The sequence below is a fragment of the Plectropomus leopardus genome, chromosome 9 (assembly GCF_026936395.1).
Source record: "Plectropomus leopardus strain MGB_pleo_1.0 chromosome 9, ASM2693639v1, whole genome shotgun sequence".
NCBI lineage: Eukaryota > Metazoa > Chordata > Actinopteri > Perciformes > Serranidae > Plectropomus > Plectropomus leopardus.
In genome coordinates, this window is record NC_142184.1 from 15,583,979 (window position 1) to 15,601,872 (window position 17,894).

The 17,894-nt window shown below is 40.4% G+C and overlaps 1 protein-coding gene across 4 annotated transcripts in view; it reads left to right on the forward strand.

Moving 5' to 3' along the window:
• Positions 1–1,184: 1,184 nt before the first annotated feature.
• slc2a4rg (SLC2A4 regulator) overlaps positions 1,185–17,894 on the forward strand; it is a 71,745-nt gene continuing 55,035 nt past the window's right edge. For 3 of the 4 annotated variants that reach the window (XR_015777477.1, XM_042491236.2, XM_088082069.1), the window contains exons 1-2: positions 1,185–1,654; positions 3,361–3,596. Coding sequence is in view for 3 of the 4 variants with exons in the window: in XM_042491236.2 (XP_042347170.2) it covers positions 1,397–1,654; positions 3,361–3,596 (494 nt within the window). In the remaining variant the exon portion in view is untranslated. The remainder of the gene's footprint in view (positions 1,655–3,360; positions 3,597–17,894) is intronic. The other variant, XM_042491238.2, reaches the window with a different exon arrangement.

Here is a 17,894-nt window from a genome sequence, read left to right on the forward strand (position 1 = left end):
CACTGTAAAATGATAGGAGGCCAGAGATCAGTTGCAGCAACCCTGCACATGTTTTTAGGATTTTAGGACATTTCTAGGATTTTAGGATGTTTCAAGAATTTTAGGACATTTTTTCAGATTTCAGGGCATCTGTAAGATTTTAGAATGTTCTTAAGATTTTAGGATGTTTAGGACATTTTTTTTTTTTCAAATGTATAGATAGAGTGTCAGGGCAAGATGACCCTTGCACACTAGAAAGGGAGCGAAAACCCACAGAGGCATCCGGCCTCAAAACATTATTTAGTTTGATTATCTAGTATAAGTCATATGTGATAGCTTATGAATACATATATTTGGAGTATTATATTATTGTAGTTTCAACAGCTTGCTAACGTTATTAGCAAGATAGCTAGCAAACACAGGAATTGCAAGCTAGGCAGCATTTTAGGGAACTTGCTGGAGGAAGACATCCTTAAACAAAAACAATTAACCTGAAGAGGTTTCTACATAATCAATAAATGGGTTTGGGTTGGGATTTAAGTTTGTTTTATTTAACTAGATAGCTTGTTTTGAGCTTGGGGGCATCTTGATTTTTATTTTTGCACAACAAACTAATCTACCAGTTAGTTTTAGCCAACAAAGTGTTGGTTTATGCATCATCATCCTGCACATTCTGAAATTATATCCAAATATATGTTTTTTTTTTATTTTACAGTAAATGGCCTTTGTTATTGTGCGGGGGGTTCTTCCCTCATCTTACTTGTCGACAAAACGGTTGTTTTTATTTTTAGGGGAAGAAAAAACTCTAATAAAACATGTTCATTCCATCGATAATAACCCGCTTATAAAGTGCGGTTCAAGCGATTGAAACATAATCCGTTAAATCGCCATTTGATTAGGAAAACTACATAAATGCGCAGTTTTCCTCTGAAGCCCGCAGGCTGTTTCTCCTCCGCTCTCCCTCGCCTGCCGCCTCGTAGACCCGGCTCTTCGACAGACACCGGCCGGTAAACTGCAGGGCACGCCCCCTCCCCTCTCCTCCACCCGCATTACTCGGATTACAAAAAACGTGATTGACACAGTCAAACCGGCCAATCAGAGGCCGCCTCGCTGTTGACGCGTACCAAAGTGTAATGTTTATGTACGCAACGAACCAATCAGAGCGCAGCGGAGGGGGCGTGGCATGCTTTTGGAGGAAAGAGGCAAAACAATCTTTTATCCCCCTGACCGGGCGGCTCTTTGGATATCCTGGGTAGAGGTGGCAAACTTTACATGTAGTCTAGAATAGAAGTTAAGTCACAGATAATACCTATCAACACGCGACAATCCTGATAAATGTATCTAACTCCAGCAATTTGCACTAAAATCCACAGAAAGCTGGTTTTCTTTCTTTAGTCTCCCCTCGCCCTGTCTAAACATGGATTCCAGATACATTTTGGAGCAGCCGGCCGTTGGGACAAGGGTCGGTGGTGCGGATTTTAACTGCCGAGCCGGCCACTCTGTGCTCCGCGACACCCGGGATAAAAACGGTCACACGCCGGTGTACACAAAAGGGCCGGTGTTTTACAAATTTGTGATGGACGATGGCTCGATTGCGGAGGTTAAAGGCGAGCGGACCTCTCCAAAAGGGAACCGACCTTCTCCGGGGGCTCGAATATTGCACGACGTGGAAAAAGTAAGTGCCGTTTCCCCCCTGTGTTTTAAGTGTGCACGCGCGGCTCCGCTAGCCGGTAAAGTAGTCGCTCCCAAGTTACAGCGCAGCTAATATCAGGCGTGTAACGTTATGTCATGTGTTATGCTAACTTTGACAGCTCTCACGCCGTAAGTGCGTTTTAACGGTCGAAATACGCGACCGTGAAGCTCACATGAGACGTTACGACTTTATATCGTGTTGTGTTGTGTGTTGAGTACCGCCTTCACAACTCTGAACCCACTTCTTTTTTAAGTGACAGCAATTTCCCAAACTACTGTCAACGCACGTTCGCAAGTAGGCTAATTACGTCGTATCAAAAAACGCTTTAAATGGCGGCTCATTCTGTGTGCAAAGTTTACAGAAACGGGGGGCAGGGACTCCAAACTACTAGACATACCCCCTCCCCCATAACGGCAGGGTGGAGCTTCAGCCAGGGCTTCCTGGCTGCGCAGCTCGGCCCGGCTCTTCAGATACTACCGAGCCAGTGATGGTACTTATCAGGGGAAACATGTGATACGTTTGCAGTTATTTTCGCTGCAGCAGGGTTTTGTTTGCATTGTGGTTTGGCTTACATTGCATGTGTGTTTTTTTTTGCATTGCACCGTGTGGTTCATGTGTGGTTCTATGTGTGCTCTGCAGGGTCAGTAATTTAATAATATCATGTGTAACTAATTAACCCGGCAACATCACAACTGCACAGGTGGCAACTTGCCACACCCGTTTTTGATATGGATCAGAGAGCGGTTTATTCATATAAGTTTATTGAATTGCTGTCTGTTTATTTTAAACGCAGTGTGGTGATGGTAGCAGGGTTTATAAGCTTATTTGAAGGTTTTGTGAAGGAGCATTTGAATGTATTTACAAGACTGTAAAAGTCTGAGGCCACCTTATGCTTTGTTGTTTTATTATAGTTATAATGATCATACATATTTATTTCTCAGTAGTTTCTTTACTAAAATACAACCAGAACATCCAGAAAACGTGTGCAGTATAACAAAATGCAAATATTTCAGAATAAGACAACTTAAGTAGGCTAAAACTGCAAGTATTTAAAGTATTTTTATTGGCTACAATGAGATGATTAATCGATTAGTTAAATAATTATTAGCTGCTTTTCTTTTGTCATATGTAACAGTAAATTATAAATCTTTATGTTTTGGTCTCTTGATTGGAATAAAACACAATTTCCTAACATAGACTCATTTTATAGACTCAACTATTTGTGATGATATTTTAAATAATCATTAGTTGCAATCCCCATTTTTAATGATGATTTAAAAAAAAAAAAAACTTTCTTATTTAAAATCTCCCAAAGTCAGTAATGAATATAGATGAGTTTTTAAGACAAAGCAAGTATTTCAATCAGTCAGTCAATATTGTAGCTGTAACCTTTATAACACTCATAACATTTGCATTTATGTAACTGTTTACCAGTTGAACCCTTAAAACGCTTATGCTTATAAAATCACCTCAGGGTTTTTGTGATCAATCAAATTGTACAACCATGGTTTAAAAACCTGCCAGAATGTCATGCAAAGTCATCTAATTTCCCTAGTGGAGGCGTTGAAACTGTTAACCAAATGGTTAACCTTTTTCTATCACACATTACATATTCCCTCTGATGTAGGCATACTGATAAATGGCTTAAGAATTATAGATTGACCTTAATTGTGTTTCTCATTTTCTAGACTGGCTTCGGGGACCAAAAAGACACTGGTTCCTCTGGGATCTTGAAGAGGGCCAGTCCTACTCACTGCCCAGGCGTAAACGGGCAGTCGACAGGCGGCTTCATGCACTTGGACATCAGGAACCCAGGGAAACAGGCAGAGCTGGCCAACAACTTCAGGGCAGCACCAGGGCGGAACGTACCACCAATGGAGAGACAACCCCTCCCTTCCTCCCACATCCCTGTCCCCAGAAACAGGTACAGAGCGGCTAATGACATCCACAGTCATGACCCCTGTCTTGTCTTCATACTTGCTTTCACTTATAGTGTTGCATGCTAAGTTAAAAGGACATCACTTCAAAAGTAAAACAGCCATTTGATGTGAGGCAAGCTTTGGCCTGGCAGCTAAACATAAGCTTTGGAAAGATGTATCAACCCCATATGATCCTGGCACATAAACTATCAGAGCGATGTCTGTGTGCAGGCTCCTATTTCTATTCATCCCAGTCCAGGGTGCCGTTTCTGCACAGATAATTGAGTCATCCAGATTAGAACATTGGTAATATGACGTGAGGCTGATTGTTTTAGTTCTTTGAAGCTGGCTTAATTTCTATGTAGCATTGTTGTCAGAGCAACAAGTCCTTAAGCCAAAACCTGCATAAGGGCACACGTATTGACAGTTTGTTGGATTATGACCGAAATATCTTACTGCAAACCACATACATAAAGTAATTTTCAGTTACAAATGGCTCACTAGCTTAGATGTAGAATGAAAATTTAGAGGAGGACATGCAGGTTATTGATGAATCATTATGATCTGTTGGTATAAAGATCACAGTTACATTTTCATTAAAAAGAAAAAAAAGTGTGCACACAAGAAAGTACAAATCCAAACCAAAGTAGATACTGTTAACAAAAATGCTAAAACCCAGCTAAAAGATTCTGACTGTCAGAAGACTCGTGGAGAAAGAATGGAATTTATAGTTTTTTAAAAGCGTTTCTCAGTGGTATTATTGTTTGTGACACTCTCTCAAAGGCAGCTGGATTGCGTTTTTCTCAGAGTTTAGCAACTATCACAGTTTTCACGTTTACTTTGGTTGTTCCACCGTCAGGCAGTTTCACTACTGGGGATAGTTACCGCAAAGAACTTACATTGTTACACTTTGGTAACTGGCTATAGCTGCCAATAGCTACTGGGGGGAAAAAAAGTGCATTTCTCTTCCTATTTTGGTTGAGCAAATGAGTGACGCACTTGCTTTTCAACCTTCAAATCGAACATTCAATTCTCGCCGAAAATCGTTTATGGTGACAGGAAGAATTGCATAGTAAAAGCAAGGTTTACAGGGAGCCACTCTAAATACAGATGGTGTCATTTTTCTACAGCCATTACACTGTGCAATCAACATTTACCTTATAATGAGAAGTTAACGCAAAAAAACTAGCAAATTTCCATGTTAATTTGACACTACTACAACTGACTTTGATAAAAATCCTATTCCATCAACTTCTGTTTGCAAGCTTTTAGCAATGTTTCATTTTCACTGTAGGCTTATCGTTATCTCTTTAAAGTTGTGCATGTCATCTCATTTTGCACCTACATCACTCGTAGTCTAACCACATTCACTGGTAATATCTAATGTTTAACGGCATGGAAACACTGGAAACATTGTGTAGCACCATGTAGAAAATAATGACACCAGTAACAATGCAGGCTCACATATAAATTAAAACTTATGTCCTTGAATCTATTATCCTAGTGCATGTTGAAAGTTCCCAACACATCTACAGTACACACGAATGTCAAATGAATGCTGATCACATATTCAAGTCTGTCAATTTTGCTTTTATTTCAAAATAAGGGTGCAGTGTTATTCAAGAGAACATCGTCCAGGATTAATAAATCAATCCTCAAACTGCTTTCAAAGAACAACATTGGCTGGATGAGAATAAACAGGATTATTGTAGTCTGATAACAGCTTGTTAGCCTGAATTAGTTAAGCCATATTTGAAGAACAGGGTCCAGGAGCTAATTTGACACTGATGTGTGGTTATAAAAATAATCAACATTGGAAATTTTTATACTTAACTCCAAACCTGCGTTACTTAACATAGTCTCAACTAGAAGTGGAATTCAGCCTCTGGTTACAACTGTACAGTGGTTTGGGCATGAATGGTGCGGGGGCGCACTGGTCATTGGACCACATGTTTGGTATTCAATCCAGAATAGTTTCGAAATCTGCCGTAAGAAGGCCAGAGCTGGAGATGAAGGCTAGGATTGCCTAATCACTTGACGAAAGGAGACCTGAGAGGAAGAATGAGATAATTATAGCATGTAGATGTTGTTTATTGATAAATAAGCTGACAAGATGCAGGATTGTTTGTATTAATTAGGTGTCTCAATGTCTTGCTTCTAAGCCCAGCATCATCCCTTTGACCCTGTTTTGACAGTCGAGGTTTGTGGATGCATCAGTGTGATGTGCTCCCTGTGTGTCAGGCAGGAAGCTTTGTTGTGTGCGTTTTGTTTGATGTTTTATGTGCAGCGCCGTGAGTTTTTGCTGCCGTCGTTTTTGCTGCCGTCGTTTGACATCATTTTCAAACACAGACTTGCACATTTATGCTTAGGACCTTCTTTGATAGTCCTCAGGCAACCTTACAGCTGGCACATACAGACTGTTTCACACAGAAGAAGCAGAAAATGCATCGAGGGACAGGCCTAGTGCACTGATAAGTGATTATGTAACAGTAATAAGGAGTGGGAGAGACTGTAGGCGGTGCCTTAGCACAGTTTCCATCATTTTACACAGCTATTGGTTACTGTCAGTTGCAAGACGCTGCCGGTCTGTCAGACGGTGCTTACACATTAACAAAATGCCCGGTGGCGGTACAGTGAAGTCTTAAAACTTGAGTTGCTCCGTATTAAATCAGCATAGACACATGATGTCTTTTATTCTGAGACTCTGAACAAATATGATTATAGTCCATAAACAATAATTGTTTAATCTGCTGAGAGTTTACATGGTAGGTGTTGTCTGTTGGGGCTCAGGGCTTTAAATGCCACACTTCTTCCCTCATTATCACGTGAACTTCACGTGCCGCTGGTCATGTATGATACAAGGGAGTGTCTCTGGGGAGCATGCAAGACTGAACATGCTTTTAAACCAGAGTGATGCTGTGTTGTCATCTTTGTGAATGCGTCTTTAAATGTGTGTGTGCCCAGTACGGACAACGAGGCTGCTCCTCTCACCTGTCGATCCAGGTCTAACCAGACTTGAAACATGTGTTTTCCACAGAATGATGATGGCTATCTCAGCACACTGCAACCACAATAACAAACTGAGTTGACACTACGCAGCTGCTGAAAGAGGTTGCATAACATTATGTAACTGTGTGGTGGTCATATTAGCCAGGCCTCTTTTGTTAACCTTTCAGATTAATTCCCTGTCTTTGCTCTGCTCAAATTGGCTTTTGTTTTGCAGTTGGTGACAAGAGGCTCTCCATTCTCAGCCATTAATCACATTTTAATTAAAACCACTTTAGTATTGAGTCTTTTTTGGGAATTGATCAAGCTTGCTTATATTTTTAAGCTCATGCTAACTCTGTCATTCAGATGTATGTATGCATGCACTATTCATCACAAACTTATTAGAGCAGATTGAAAATGGACTCTAGTTGCCATGTGAACCCACTAACACTAATTTGGTGCAAGCAGTGATTTCACCCTGTTACATCGCACTACACTCACAAGCCTATCTTTCTTCAGGTAATTGTCACATTGACAAGGTTGTGTTTGATGTCCCAGTATGTGTGTGCACATCTGTGGTGTGACCCATTGTGCATTTTCTGCACTCTGTGGCCTGCTTTGGGTAATGTCAACAAAACCATTATTTTCATTCGCTCCCTACCAGTTTAGGCAATACCACCATTGTGTTACAGGATAAAATATGTTTAAAGAAACTTAGGCTATAAAGCTGTTGCTCACCTCTGTGTGTTTTAAATCAACCACTGTATCAGTTATGTTCTGTTTGTTACATTCAATGCAGTGCTTTCACACCTCGTCTCGTCAGTTTGCAAACTCTGCAAAGTAGGTCACTATCCTTCAGACAAGCCTAGGCAAAGATCTTTGCAGGAAGAAAGAGGAGGAACAAACACATTTACTTGCAACACATTCAAAGCTACTGTAAATTTAAAGGCACAGTTCGCCCTAAAATAATTTTTTAAAATTTTTCTTCTTACCCATAGTGCTATTTATCAGTTTGGGTTGTTTGGATGTGAGTTGCAGAGTGTTGGAGATATCGAGCGTAGAGATGTCTGCCTTCTCTTGAAGACAATGAAACTAGATGGCACTTAGCTTATGGTGCTCAAAACTCCCCCATTTTTTTTTAAACTCGAAAGAAATGTCCCTTTCCAAAAATCATGACCTGGTCACTTGAGATAATCCACAGACTTTGTTGTGAGCAGTTTCACGTGGGAACTTTTTTCTCTCTACCAACCTTCGCCCACTTACCAAATCACCATGCAGAAGGAAGTGTGAATCTAGTCATGGATGAGAGACTTGTTTCAGTGCAAGATTAAAACATTGATGGCTTCCTTCTAAGCTAATCCGAAGTGTTAGCTAGCTCAAGTGTTAGGGCTGCCCCTTGAAAGTCAGAGACTAATCATCAGTCAACTGAGATTGCTTCAACTTGAACAGTCTTTTCTATGTGCCATGTCCTTCTGGGGATGTTTTGGTCCCCAGATTTTGCTGTGGAATGAGTGCTCTTGATTTTCATGCTACTTTACTACTATTTCATGCTAGCTGCAGACACGCTGTAGCAGCACAGAGGGAGAGAGAGACCGCACCATTAAGGTGAAGAAGTGGTGAATTTACAGCCCACATCAAGTTAATACAATACAGTCTTTGGCTTTTTTTGATATTTAGTGTTGGTAAAAAATGCTTTTGCGCATTTGCGATCTGTCGTTAGCGCTCCTAGCTTGTTTACTTTGTATGGGAAACAAAAAGAATCGTTGAATATTTGTATTGAACCGTCAAATCTGATTGGACTGGCATAAGTTTGAGTCGGTTACAGCCTTACTCAGTGGTGCCAGGTGAGCTAGTAACAGAGGCATGCTTCCTTCTGCACTGTAATGTGGTTGGTTTGGTTAAAAAAAAAAAATGGGCGCTTTGACACCACAAACCAAGCGCTGTCTATTACATTCAAGAGAAGGCAGACATCTATTTAGCCAACATAACACTCAGTAACTCACACCAAAACAATCTAGACTGATAAATAGCACCGTGGTTAAGAGGACAAAAATGTATTTTTGCTTTTTTGGTGAACTGTCCCTTTAAACAGTCCCGTTGTCTTGTCCACATCGACTCTGTGTGTGTGTGTGTGTGTGTGTGTGTGTGTGTGTGTGTGTGTGTGTGTGTGTGTGTGTGTGTATGTGTGGGGGTCTCGCTTTTTCGTTGTTCTGTCTGTGATTGAGTCTGTCTTTCACTCACACCCTAAAGCACAGCTCGTTCTACCTGTCAATACTAATCAGTGTGGGATCGAGCGCACTGATAACGGAACAAAGACCAGCTTGAATTAACAAAAAAAAAGAGGTCTGACGAAATGAAGAGGGGAGGGGGCATTTTCTTTTGATGTGACAAGCTTTTCTCTCTTATCTGTCCTTGGTCAGGTACACTGTCACCACAGTAGGCTAACATGAATAGAAAACACTGAGTCCGCATAAACAAGACACCAGAGCAACCAGCTGCAGCGAGGTGGATTGGTGGTGGGGGGAGAAAAAGCAGCTCTGTTTTTAACATAATTACTGCCCAGCCTTTGACTCAGTCTGCTTAGAGTCACCAGGACAGTTTCGGCGAGGCAGGCAGGCAGGCCGGAGCAGAGTCCACCACCTTTCCACCCCCATCCAACCACCCCACCACCAATCCTCTTCCCCCAAAGGAGACATTACAGCCGGTTGTTGAAGGTCAAAGTTAGAGGAACGGCCAACCGCCCCCACTCTTGTCTGGGATGTCTAACCCACATCCAGACTGCTGACATGGCATCTCGAGTGGAGCAGCACGCTTCTTCTCAGGTGCTTGTTTTCTTCTATATTTCCGTGGAAAACATATTTACTTAAAATACATTGTTAGTATCATCATTAGCTGCAAAATTTCTTCAGAATTTCATGCAGTATTATCATCCTTCCCTCGTCTTCCTTGTTCTCCCTTCCAGAACACAAGGGGTTAAAGCTCTTGCACTGACACAGGCAGGGGTGAAAGGTCATCCTCAATGAATGGAGTCATGTGAGAGGGGAGGGTCAGATCAGGACATGAGCAGGCATCTGGCACGTCCGCTAGGTCAGCCTCAGGATCTGGGTTATGTGCTACATAGACAGTTTACAACCACAGAAGATTGTGGCATACAGCTCATCACCTAACACTGCAGCTTCAGCTGTCTCCTGACTTATAGGTGGATGGAGGAGAAAGGAGAAAGAAAGATTTTTTTTTTATTTAATCTGCATTTCAGAGTGCAGCTCTGCGGCTGGCTCTGAATCATTCACTCTTTAACACTAATGAGCCTCTGGAAGAAGCTATGGCTAATGGCTGAAATATGTGCTGTGTGCGTACAATGCACAAATAAGACATTAATCTTCTGCTGTTTTGCAGCGAAGAAGAAAGGCTAAATCAATTTCATAAGTAAGGTGGAGAGTAGGAGGCTTGAAGGAATGCTTTCTGCAAACCATCTGTTGCAAATATGATGTTACGTATACAATGTTAGAAATGGTTTCCAAAAAATTATGCCGCAATTATACGTTTCTAATGTTGTTAATAGTGCATATGTTGGTTGTATCCTGTACATTTGTCCTTAGACGGGATGCCTTAAGGACAAGAAAAGGGGAAAAAAAAACACTTATCGAGAGGGAAGGAAACTCTTGTTGCGCAGCTCTGGCACCGCTGCAGTAAAATTCTTTATCGCTTGCTCACCCACACTAATAGCGACTTACATAAGGCCCCCTGTTCTGCCTCACTTGCATTTGGAGATGCCACAGTCAACTGTCTTTCCTCTCTTTTCAATCAATCTTTCTGTCCTTCTATCCTACTCCTCATACCAGCCAGCAGCTGCTCCGTGGCTTCCCCGTCTGTCCACTAGCCTCATAAGCTGTCTCATCTTTCATATATCCTCCCACAATGCTACTTTTTCATTTTTTTTTAAAAAAAAAAGATTTTCTTTTCTGCCTTGTGCCTTTTATTGAGGATAGGACAGCTTCAGCATGAAAGGGGTAGAGAGGGGATGGCGTTGAACCTGTGGCTGCTGCGGCGAGGACATAGCCTCTGTACATGGGGTGCCCGCTCTACCAACTGAGCTACTGTTTTTCATGCTGTCTCAGTTGTGAGCTCGGGCAGTTTTTGATACCATACACAAACACAAAATTTCTTCATGGTTACGAGGGTTTTGCTGGAGATGTTGCAATTCTTTCTGCCTACTTATAAAATGTTACTGCCTCCCTTTTTTATTATCTGTACCATACATGCCTTTTTCCATTAGTCTTGACCTTTTGCCCTCTGCCCTTTTGTCTGAATGACGACTGGCTTAATCCTTCTTAAATCCAGAGGAGATGAAGCCCTCTGAACAATGCCCAGTCTTTCTCCGCCAGGAAAGATGATTCCATACTCTTCCAAAAAGTAATGTTAGTTCTAATCTGTCTGTAGGGCGTTCAGCTTCAGTGTGTATGATAGTGTTAAATTTTCACAACTTTTCAGTGATTATATCCATTAATAACAGAGGAATAATGATAGCATGCTCATCACTGGAATGTTTACTATGTTTCTATTGGCGCTCACATAGCAACTTTGCAGACAAGCCAAGGGTTGATTTTGGTTAGAAAAATTTCTTCACTGTTTCAAAACGTAGAAGCTACATTTTCCGAAAAATGCCACAGAATAATTGGATAATATGATTAAACATTTAAACTGTGAGTTATAACAATAAAAACCAAACCAAACATACGTTTTATTACTTTTCACTGTGGCAGATTGATCGACACAATTCAGTAGGAAAATTTTCTGAATGTACTGCGTAACGCCTCAGTGAATTTACAAATGGTTTCCAAAACCAGATCCTTGGTGGCTGACAGTAAGCCTTACAAAGTCTGAAGTAACTGTTTTCAAAATGTTCTGTAAGCCTGTAGTTTCATGGGGTTAGCTCCCTCCTGCTCTCAATCACTGCACTTATAAATATCCTTACATACAAACACACACACACACACACACACACACACACACACACACACACACACACACACACACTGTGTTGCGCAACTTGAATCATAAGTCATCCCAGTCTGCTGATGACAAGCAGAGAAATTCAGTCCAGACTGCAAACAGAGAAGTCTGAGAAACGCCTAACACTGTAGTGTGCAGAGTGCAGTGGCCTACATCTATTTTAATGTCTTTGTTTTTTTAATTAGTGCTCAGCATGTAGTTAAATATCCTTTCCCCTCTTTTTATCTGGTAAAAAAACACATTTTAGTTTTCTTTCTTTGTCAGGAGAATTCGAGCTACTTTTCCCCCAGAAATATGTACACATTGTTTTTGAACATGACAATACCTCTCTCCTCCACATCTCCTCTTCTCTTCTTCTCTGCACATAGCTTTCTCAGTAACCCATGAAACACTAAAACCTCTTTTAAACTGCCTGTTCAAGGCGGGAGTATTGTGCTATTATTTCTCCTCGCTGTTGTGTATAAAAGGTACGATTGCAAAATAGGGGGGCAGAGTTTTCTCACATTTGAGACGGCAATAGAGGATGTAACAATGCCAAATTCAGGTCGACGTAAAAGTTAGGCTTGGACTGTATCATGGTATTACCGTATATCAGGGTATTTAGAAATCCTGAAGGTATATTTTTCAGTACCATCATAAATACAGGCCCCCCTTTTTCTATTAAACCCATTGTATGTAGTGCACAGCATGCACCACCAGAGATCAGTCTCCCGTCTCTACTGGTGGAAAAGGCAGTTGATCTGAGAGACACGAGACACCTTGTGGTGGAGGGATAAGTTACAGGACTGCAAACAGTCGATGGCCAGCTGCGGCAGAGAGAGGGACCATGGGAAATAATGACATTTTGTTTTGTTTTTTTACATCTAACTTGGTGAACGGTTTACTTCGACCAAACCAGAGCTGTTGATTGTTGGAACAGTAGACTTACTAACAAGATAACTCGCAAAAGTAACCAATACGTTATGGGTGGGTTTTATTTTATTTCTGTTTATTTGAATGATTGTGTTTTATGATGAGTTAATGAGGCAAATCTGACTTGTCAGCCTTCCCTGACCCAGACAAAGTTGAATTCAAATGGTGTACAGTTGTATTTCTCTGTTAAGGAAAATAGGTGTGAGAATATGACTTTTTTTTTTTTTTTAAACATTTTGTGGGTTTCTGCCATTGTTATTGTTTAAGCACTGCTCACATATATGTTATATATTTCACACTAGAGGCAGACGCTGTTGTGTATCAACAGTCCAGTCATGCCTTTTTTGCTTCAATAATTGCATCCCTGATATCTACAATCACGCACTGGAGCGGCATGATGCCACCGTTGTTTGGTTCTGTGTAAAAATACAAAGGTGCCATAAAGAAGGGAGTTCATGGTGGCCCTGTAGGATGATCTCTGTGTAAAAAGTGCTTAAGCCTACCTTCCCGTCACTATGGCAGTATGTAGGGAACATGGGAACTACTGTGCTGGCTGAGGTTTCTGATTCCATCCCGAGGAACGTCAAAAGTCCATGATCTCACTTGTAATTAAAGGATTATCGACAGCCCTGTCTTTTAGCTTAGTTGTGGAAGAGAGCTGTGCTGAACTCTTGTCTCTTCCAATTGATTTTGTGTTGACACAGTTAAGTAATGTGAGCATTGACTTTTGAAAATGCCTGATCCTGTGGGGGATTTGGTAAATCAAAGAGTGAATATAAAGCCCAAAGCACTGCATAGATTGAGAAGCTGCTTTACAGCTTCATTCAAATATATTTTAAAGATTCAGCTCAAAAAACAATTTTAAGCAGCATGCCACACCCAGGCTGCTAGAACCAGTGGGCCTTTATAAGCTCTTAGTAACCCCCCACGCTTTGTGTGTGTCCTCGAGTGTGTGTGCAGACATGCATGTCCTTAACAATAGAGCTATGTGGGCTGGGATAATCACTTATCCTCGTGCCCTCTAACGAAGGGCAAGACAATCAATCAAGCAGCTCTACAAGTGACAGTACAGATTTGTGTGTTTTCCTTTTTTTTTTATCCTTTTTCCCCATACACACAGCACACACAGACTTTCATTCTGTACTTGTGGTGAGGTAGTCATGTTTCATTTAACACAGATCTGCTAATGACCCTGTCCTCTTCTCACCTCCTGGATATTGCGTCATGTGTGCTTGTATTTTCTGTGCACTGCTGAGTCACCCAGCAATATTTACACACGCGCCGCCTATATCTGTCTATATGCACAAAGCCACACACCCAAAATTTTATACCCTAGGTGACTCCTCATGCTCATGGCTTTCATCTGATTTTCATGAGCCCGCTTTGTGGAGTGATAAGGGGAAGGGGAAAGAGGCTGACAGCTTCAGTGTTTGTTTTTTTACCCATTAGCTTGGGATCTGTGGTCTCCTCCTTGTAGCTATAAACTTGTTTATAAAGATAAAAATTGATTTTTAGGTTAGCCTCGTGACTCCTGTTGTTTTGTGTCTATGTGTGGTATTCATAGGTCCTGAGAAAGACTGAAGAGAGATGTTGAAATTTAAAGAATCTGAAAACTAAGACCTGAAAAATGTCATAAATACAGTTAGTCACTGATTTTCCTCCCTGTAGAGACTATTTTATTTTTACTGCTTTCCTAGTTTAAAGGGGACCTTTTTATGCTTTTCCGTATTATGTATTTTATATATAGTGTTACAGTGAAGGGTGCTCATATTAAATGTGGCAAAAGTTTCAAATAATGAGGTAAACATTTGCAGAAGTAAAATAATACCTGTGAGCAAAAACCTCAGGCTCCCTACTGATCTGTTTCTAGGATTTCTTTCTACTTTGGCTACAGTATGGCACCAAGGTGACAGATTTATTTATATGGTTGCTTCAGCACACTACTGCAGCTATTAACATTACATGGCCTACACTGCTACATAACGCTGCATGCTAATGTCATGGAAACATGTAATCTTTGCTGCAGATGTAAATTTCTCCCTAATTGTAATCAGTTTCCTGCTGGAACATGTCCAGTTGTATTTAGAAGCTTTTATTGGTGATTTTTCACAGTAGAAAGAGCAGCGACTCTTCTTTAAAGTCACCCCCTTACATCAAGCACACTGCCAACATGCATAGCTGCATGCTAATATCAGGGAAACATGGATTCTTGGTTGCAGATGTTGTGTATTTCTTCCCATTTCAGATCAAATTCCTTAGAATCTTTTTATTGGTTATTTTTAATGGTAAGAAAATGCAGTTATTCTTTGTTACGGTCGTTCCCCGGCTGCAATGGCCGTGCAGAGACGCTGAGATATGGAAGACCCAGAAACGCCAAACAATCAGAGCTGGAAAGAATTTTTTTCAGAAAGGGGTCCTAAAGATGCAGGCGTTAAATGGTTTTTAAGACAGAGGGTGAATAAAGGTGTTCCAGCACAGACAGTGCGAGAAAAACAAGGTGTTTCTTAACCATTAGAGTATTTAAAATGTCCTAGTAAAAAACTTTAAATATAAGCATTAATCTAAAAATTTGCAAAATAGGTCCTCTTAGAGATAAACGAAAACAAATGAACTTTACATTTCTAAAAACAGTAGAATAAGGGAAGCATAAATTATTGTGATTTTCAATTTTTCAATTAGAAAAATCTGAAAGTCTTTAACCCAGTGGAATGGTGTTTAATGGTGGTTAATGCAATTTAGGAGAATTTTTCAGAAGTCTAAACAGGAGCAAACAAACAGCCCTTGGGCTCCTCTGACGGCTGCCAAAATAATGTTGAGATTTTCGATTTGGGGAGAGGTAGAAAGTATCCCCCTTAATCTTAGTGATGGCGGCTACCAGCACCAAAATACCACTGCACAAAGCATTGAGTGTGTGAGGCTGTTCAGTCAGGTGCAGAGCAGAGCCCCAACCACTCCCCAACCTACCCCAGAAACTGTTCCAGGCCATGGGAACTGGTCAATCTCACTCTTCTCTAATCGGCCACATTTCCACCCACACTTGGTATTCATCCATAGATGGAAATGTTTGTTCCCTGTTTTGTTGATATACAATAGGCAACGTGTAGACTCTTTGAGCCTGGCATATTTCATGAGATTTATCCTGTTGTGATCTATGTAGAGTGCAGGTCTGATCCCAAATCTCTTGTCTAACAACATTTGCTTTTTCCTCACTCCTGTCCAATCTGCCCCAATCCGGTTTGGACCAAGAATCAACACCATGGTCTCAATATATACACTAGCTTGTGTTTACACTGTGTTTTGTTCACCATAATTACACCATGAGGAAAAGATGGAAGAGCAAGGGAGGAGAGAAACGGGGCGGAGAGAGAGAGAGAAAGGGAAGGGCATAGGCATAACAGCAGTAAATTTAAAAATTGTCTCCTTCAAATTATTATGGCTGGTGTAGCATCAAGATGTCTGAGCTCATTGTCCTACTTTCAGAGAAATCCATTTGCTGTTCGTTCCACACACTTGAAAATTGGCTGACGTAGAGGCCATTATTTAAAAAACCATGATCATCCATTATTCAGTTTTTATGTTTACTTCAGTTGCAACAATTTGCTGTTTAATTGATGATACGATCGGAAGGCAGTCGCCAAATATTTTGATAATGAATGAACCATTTCGGTCATTTTTCAAGCAAAAATGTCAAACATTTACTTGTTCCAGCTTCGTAAATGCAAAAATTGAGTGCTGCTTTTTATTGTTTATGAAAGCAAATAAAGAATATTTGAATTTAAACTGTTGTTTGGAAAAAGAAGCAATTTCAAGATGTCACTTTGGACTTATTATTCAATAATGAAAACTGCATGAAAAATAGTTACTTAACACTGTGGCTTTATATCAGTTCATCACTTCATGCCCTGAATGCTGTCAGTCATGTGACATCAACAGGAAGAAGTCTCCCATAAACATGCTGCCCTAAAGATTTTTTTATTTTTTATTTTTGGTCTTATTTTGGGCCTACAGCGGCCACTTTGTTTTAGATTTAACACTGTAGGTAGGATTTTTGTTTTGTGTATTTAATTTTAAAAAGAAACCATTAATCCTTTGAAACCTGGATCAACATCATTTTTTTTGTGTGTGCGCCTTTTACAAGGAATTTGACCCTTTGAAATCTGAGCAAATTGTTCTTGAAAACATGGGAGAAAAGGCAATGACCAGCTTGGCAAGAAATGTCCCACAAATTACAGTAAAAGGTAACCAAAAAACAAAAAAAAAAAATCTAATCTAAAATCTTTAACATAGTTTTAAAAATGAGGGGGATATTAATGGAAAATATATATAATTTTGACTCTTTTTTGTCACTTATTTTTGGTAATTTTTTTGTAACTTTTTTACTAATTTCTTTGCCAATGTTTGTGCAATGTCGTGTTAAATTGCTTGTTGCCCTCTCCCCATGTTTTTGAAACAGATCAGACCAATTTGCATATGTTTCAAAGGGCTAAAAGACCTAATAATACAAGGCTTGCATTGTACAATTGCAGGAAATGTACACATGATGTTGGTTAGTAAGTGGGCTATAACTGATCGGTATTGTCCTTTAAAGCTGTCACATTACGACAGAGAAAATTGGAAGTTAAACAGGGAAAAGTCAGGGCATCTCTGTACCTAATAAGAGTGTAGTGGGAGCAGGGGGTGTTTCGCATTTTATTGGCATGCTGAGCAGCTGTTTCTGTCTCTGGTTTCACCTCAGCTCTCTTTAACGGGTTGGCTCATGTCTGCTCCTTTACATTTGACCAGATTTACTAGAGAATGTAGATGCAGCAGAGGGAACTTGAGGTGCCAGATACGTGCACGCCTGCATGTCTTGTGTGTGTGTGAATGAGTGAGGTTTAGTGGTATGCTGGTATTTCTGAAGCGGGATCTGTTAAAAGCCCCCAAAGCCTCAATAGATTAACACGAGGCTCCTGTCTCCTGTCCAAATATTTTCCAACCTTAAAACCTACTTAACTACTGTCACTGCCCTAATTAGCTACTTTCTCAGCTGATGTTTAAGGTTGATAGAGATCAAAGATTAATGCATTTAGTGAGGTTGCTGTATTATCCAGCAGTTTATTCCTTAACATACCAACCAAGTTTGACACTTCATTTAGAACCTTTGGAACAGCAGTCGACAAAACATGTCAACCAAAAGTCTTCGTACTTACTATTTTTGGAGTTTTTGACCCTATCACATGGCCCTCGTCAACTGATTAAATCTGTTCAGTTGCCAAAGACTTTTTTATATGATTTTTCAACATTTTTTGCCCTTATATAATATTCCCAAGTCAACCATTTAAGATTTTGCAACAGCGAGTAAACTAAATCTGAGTGTGTATGTGGTTGTGTGAGAGTGAAGAGTCTTGGCT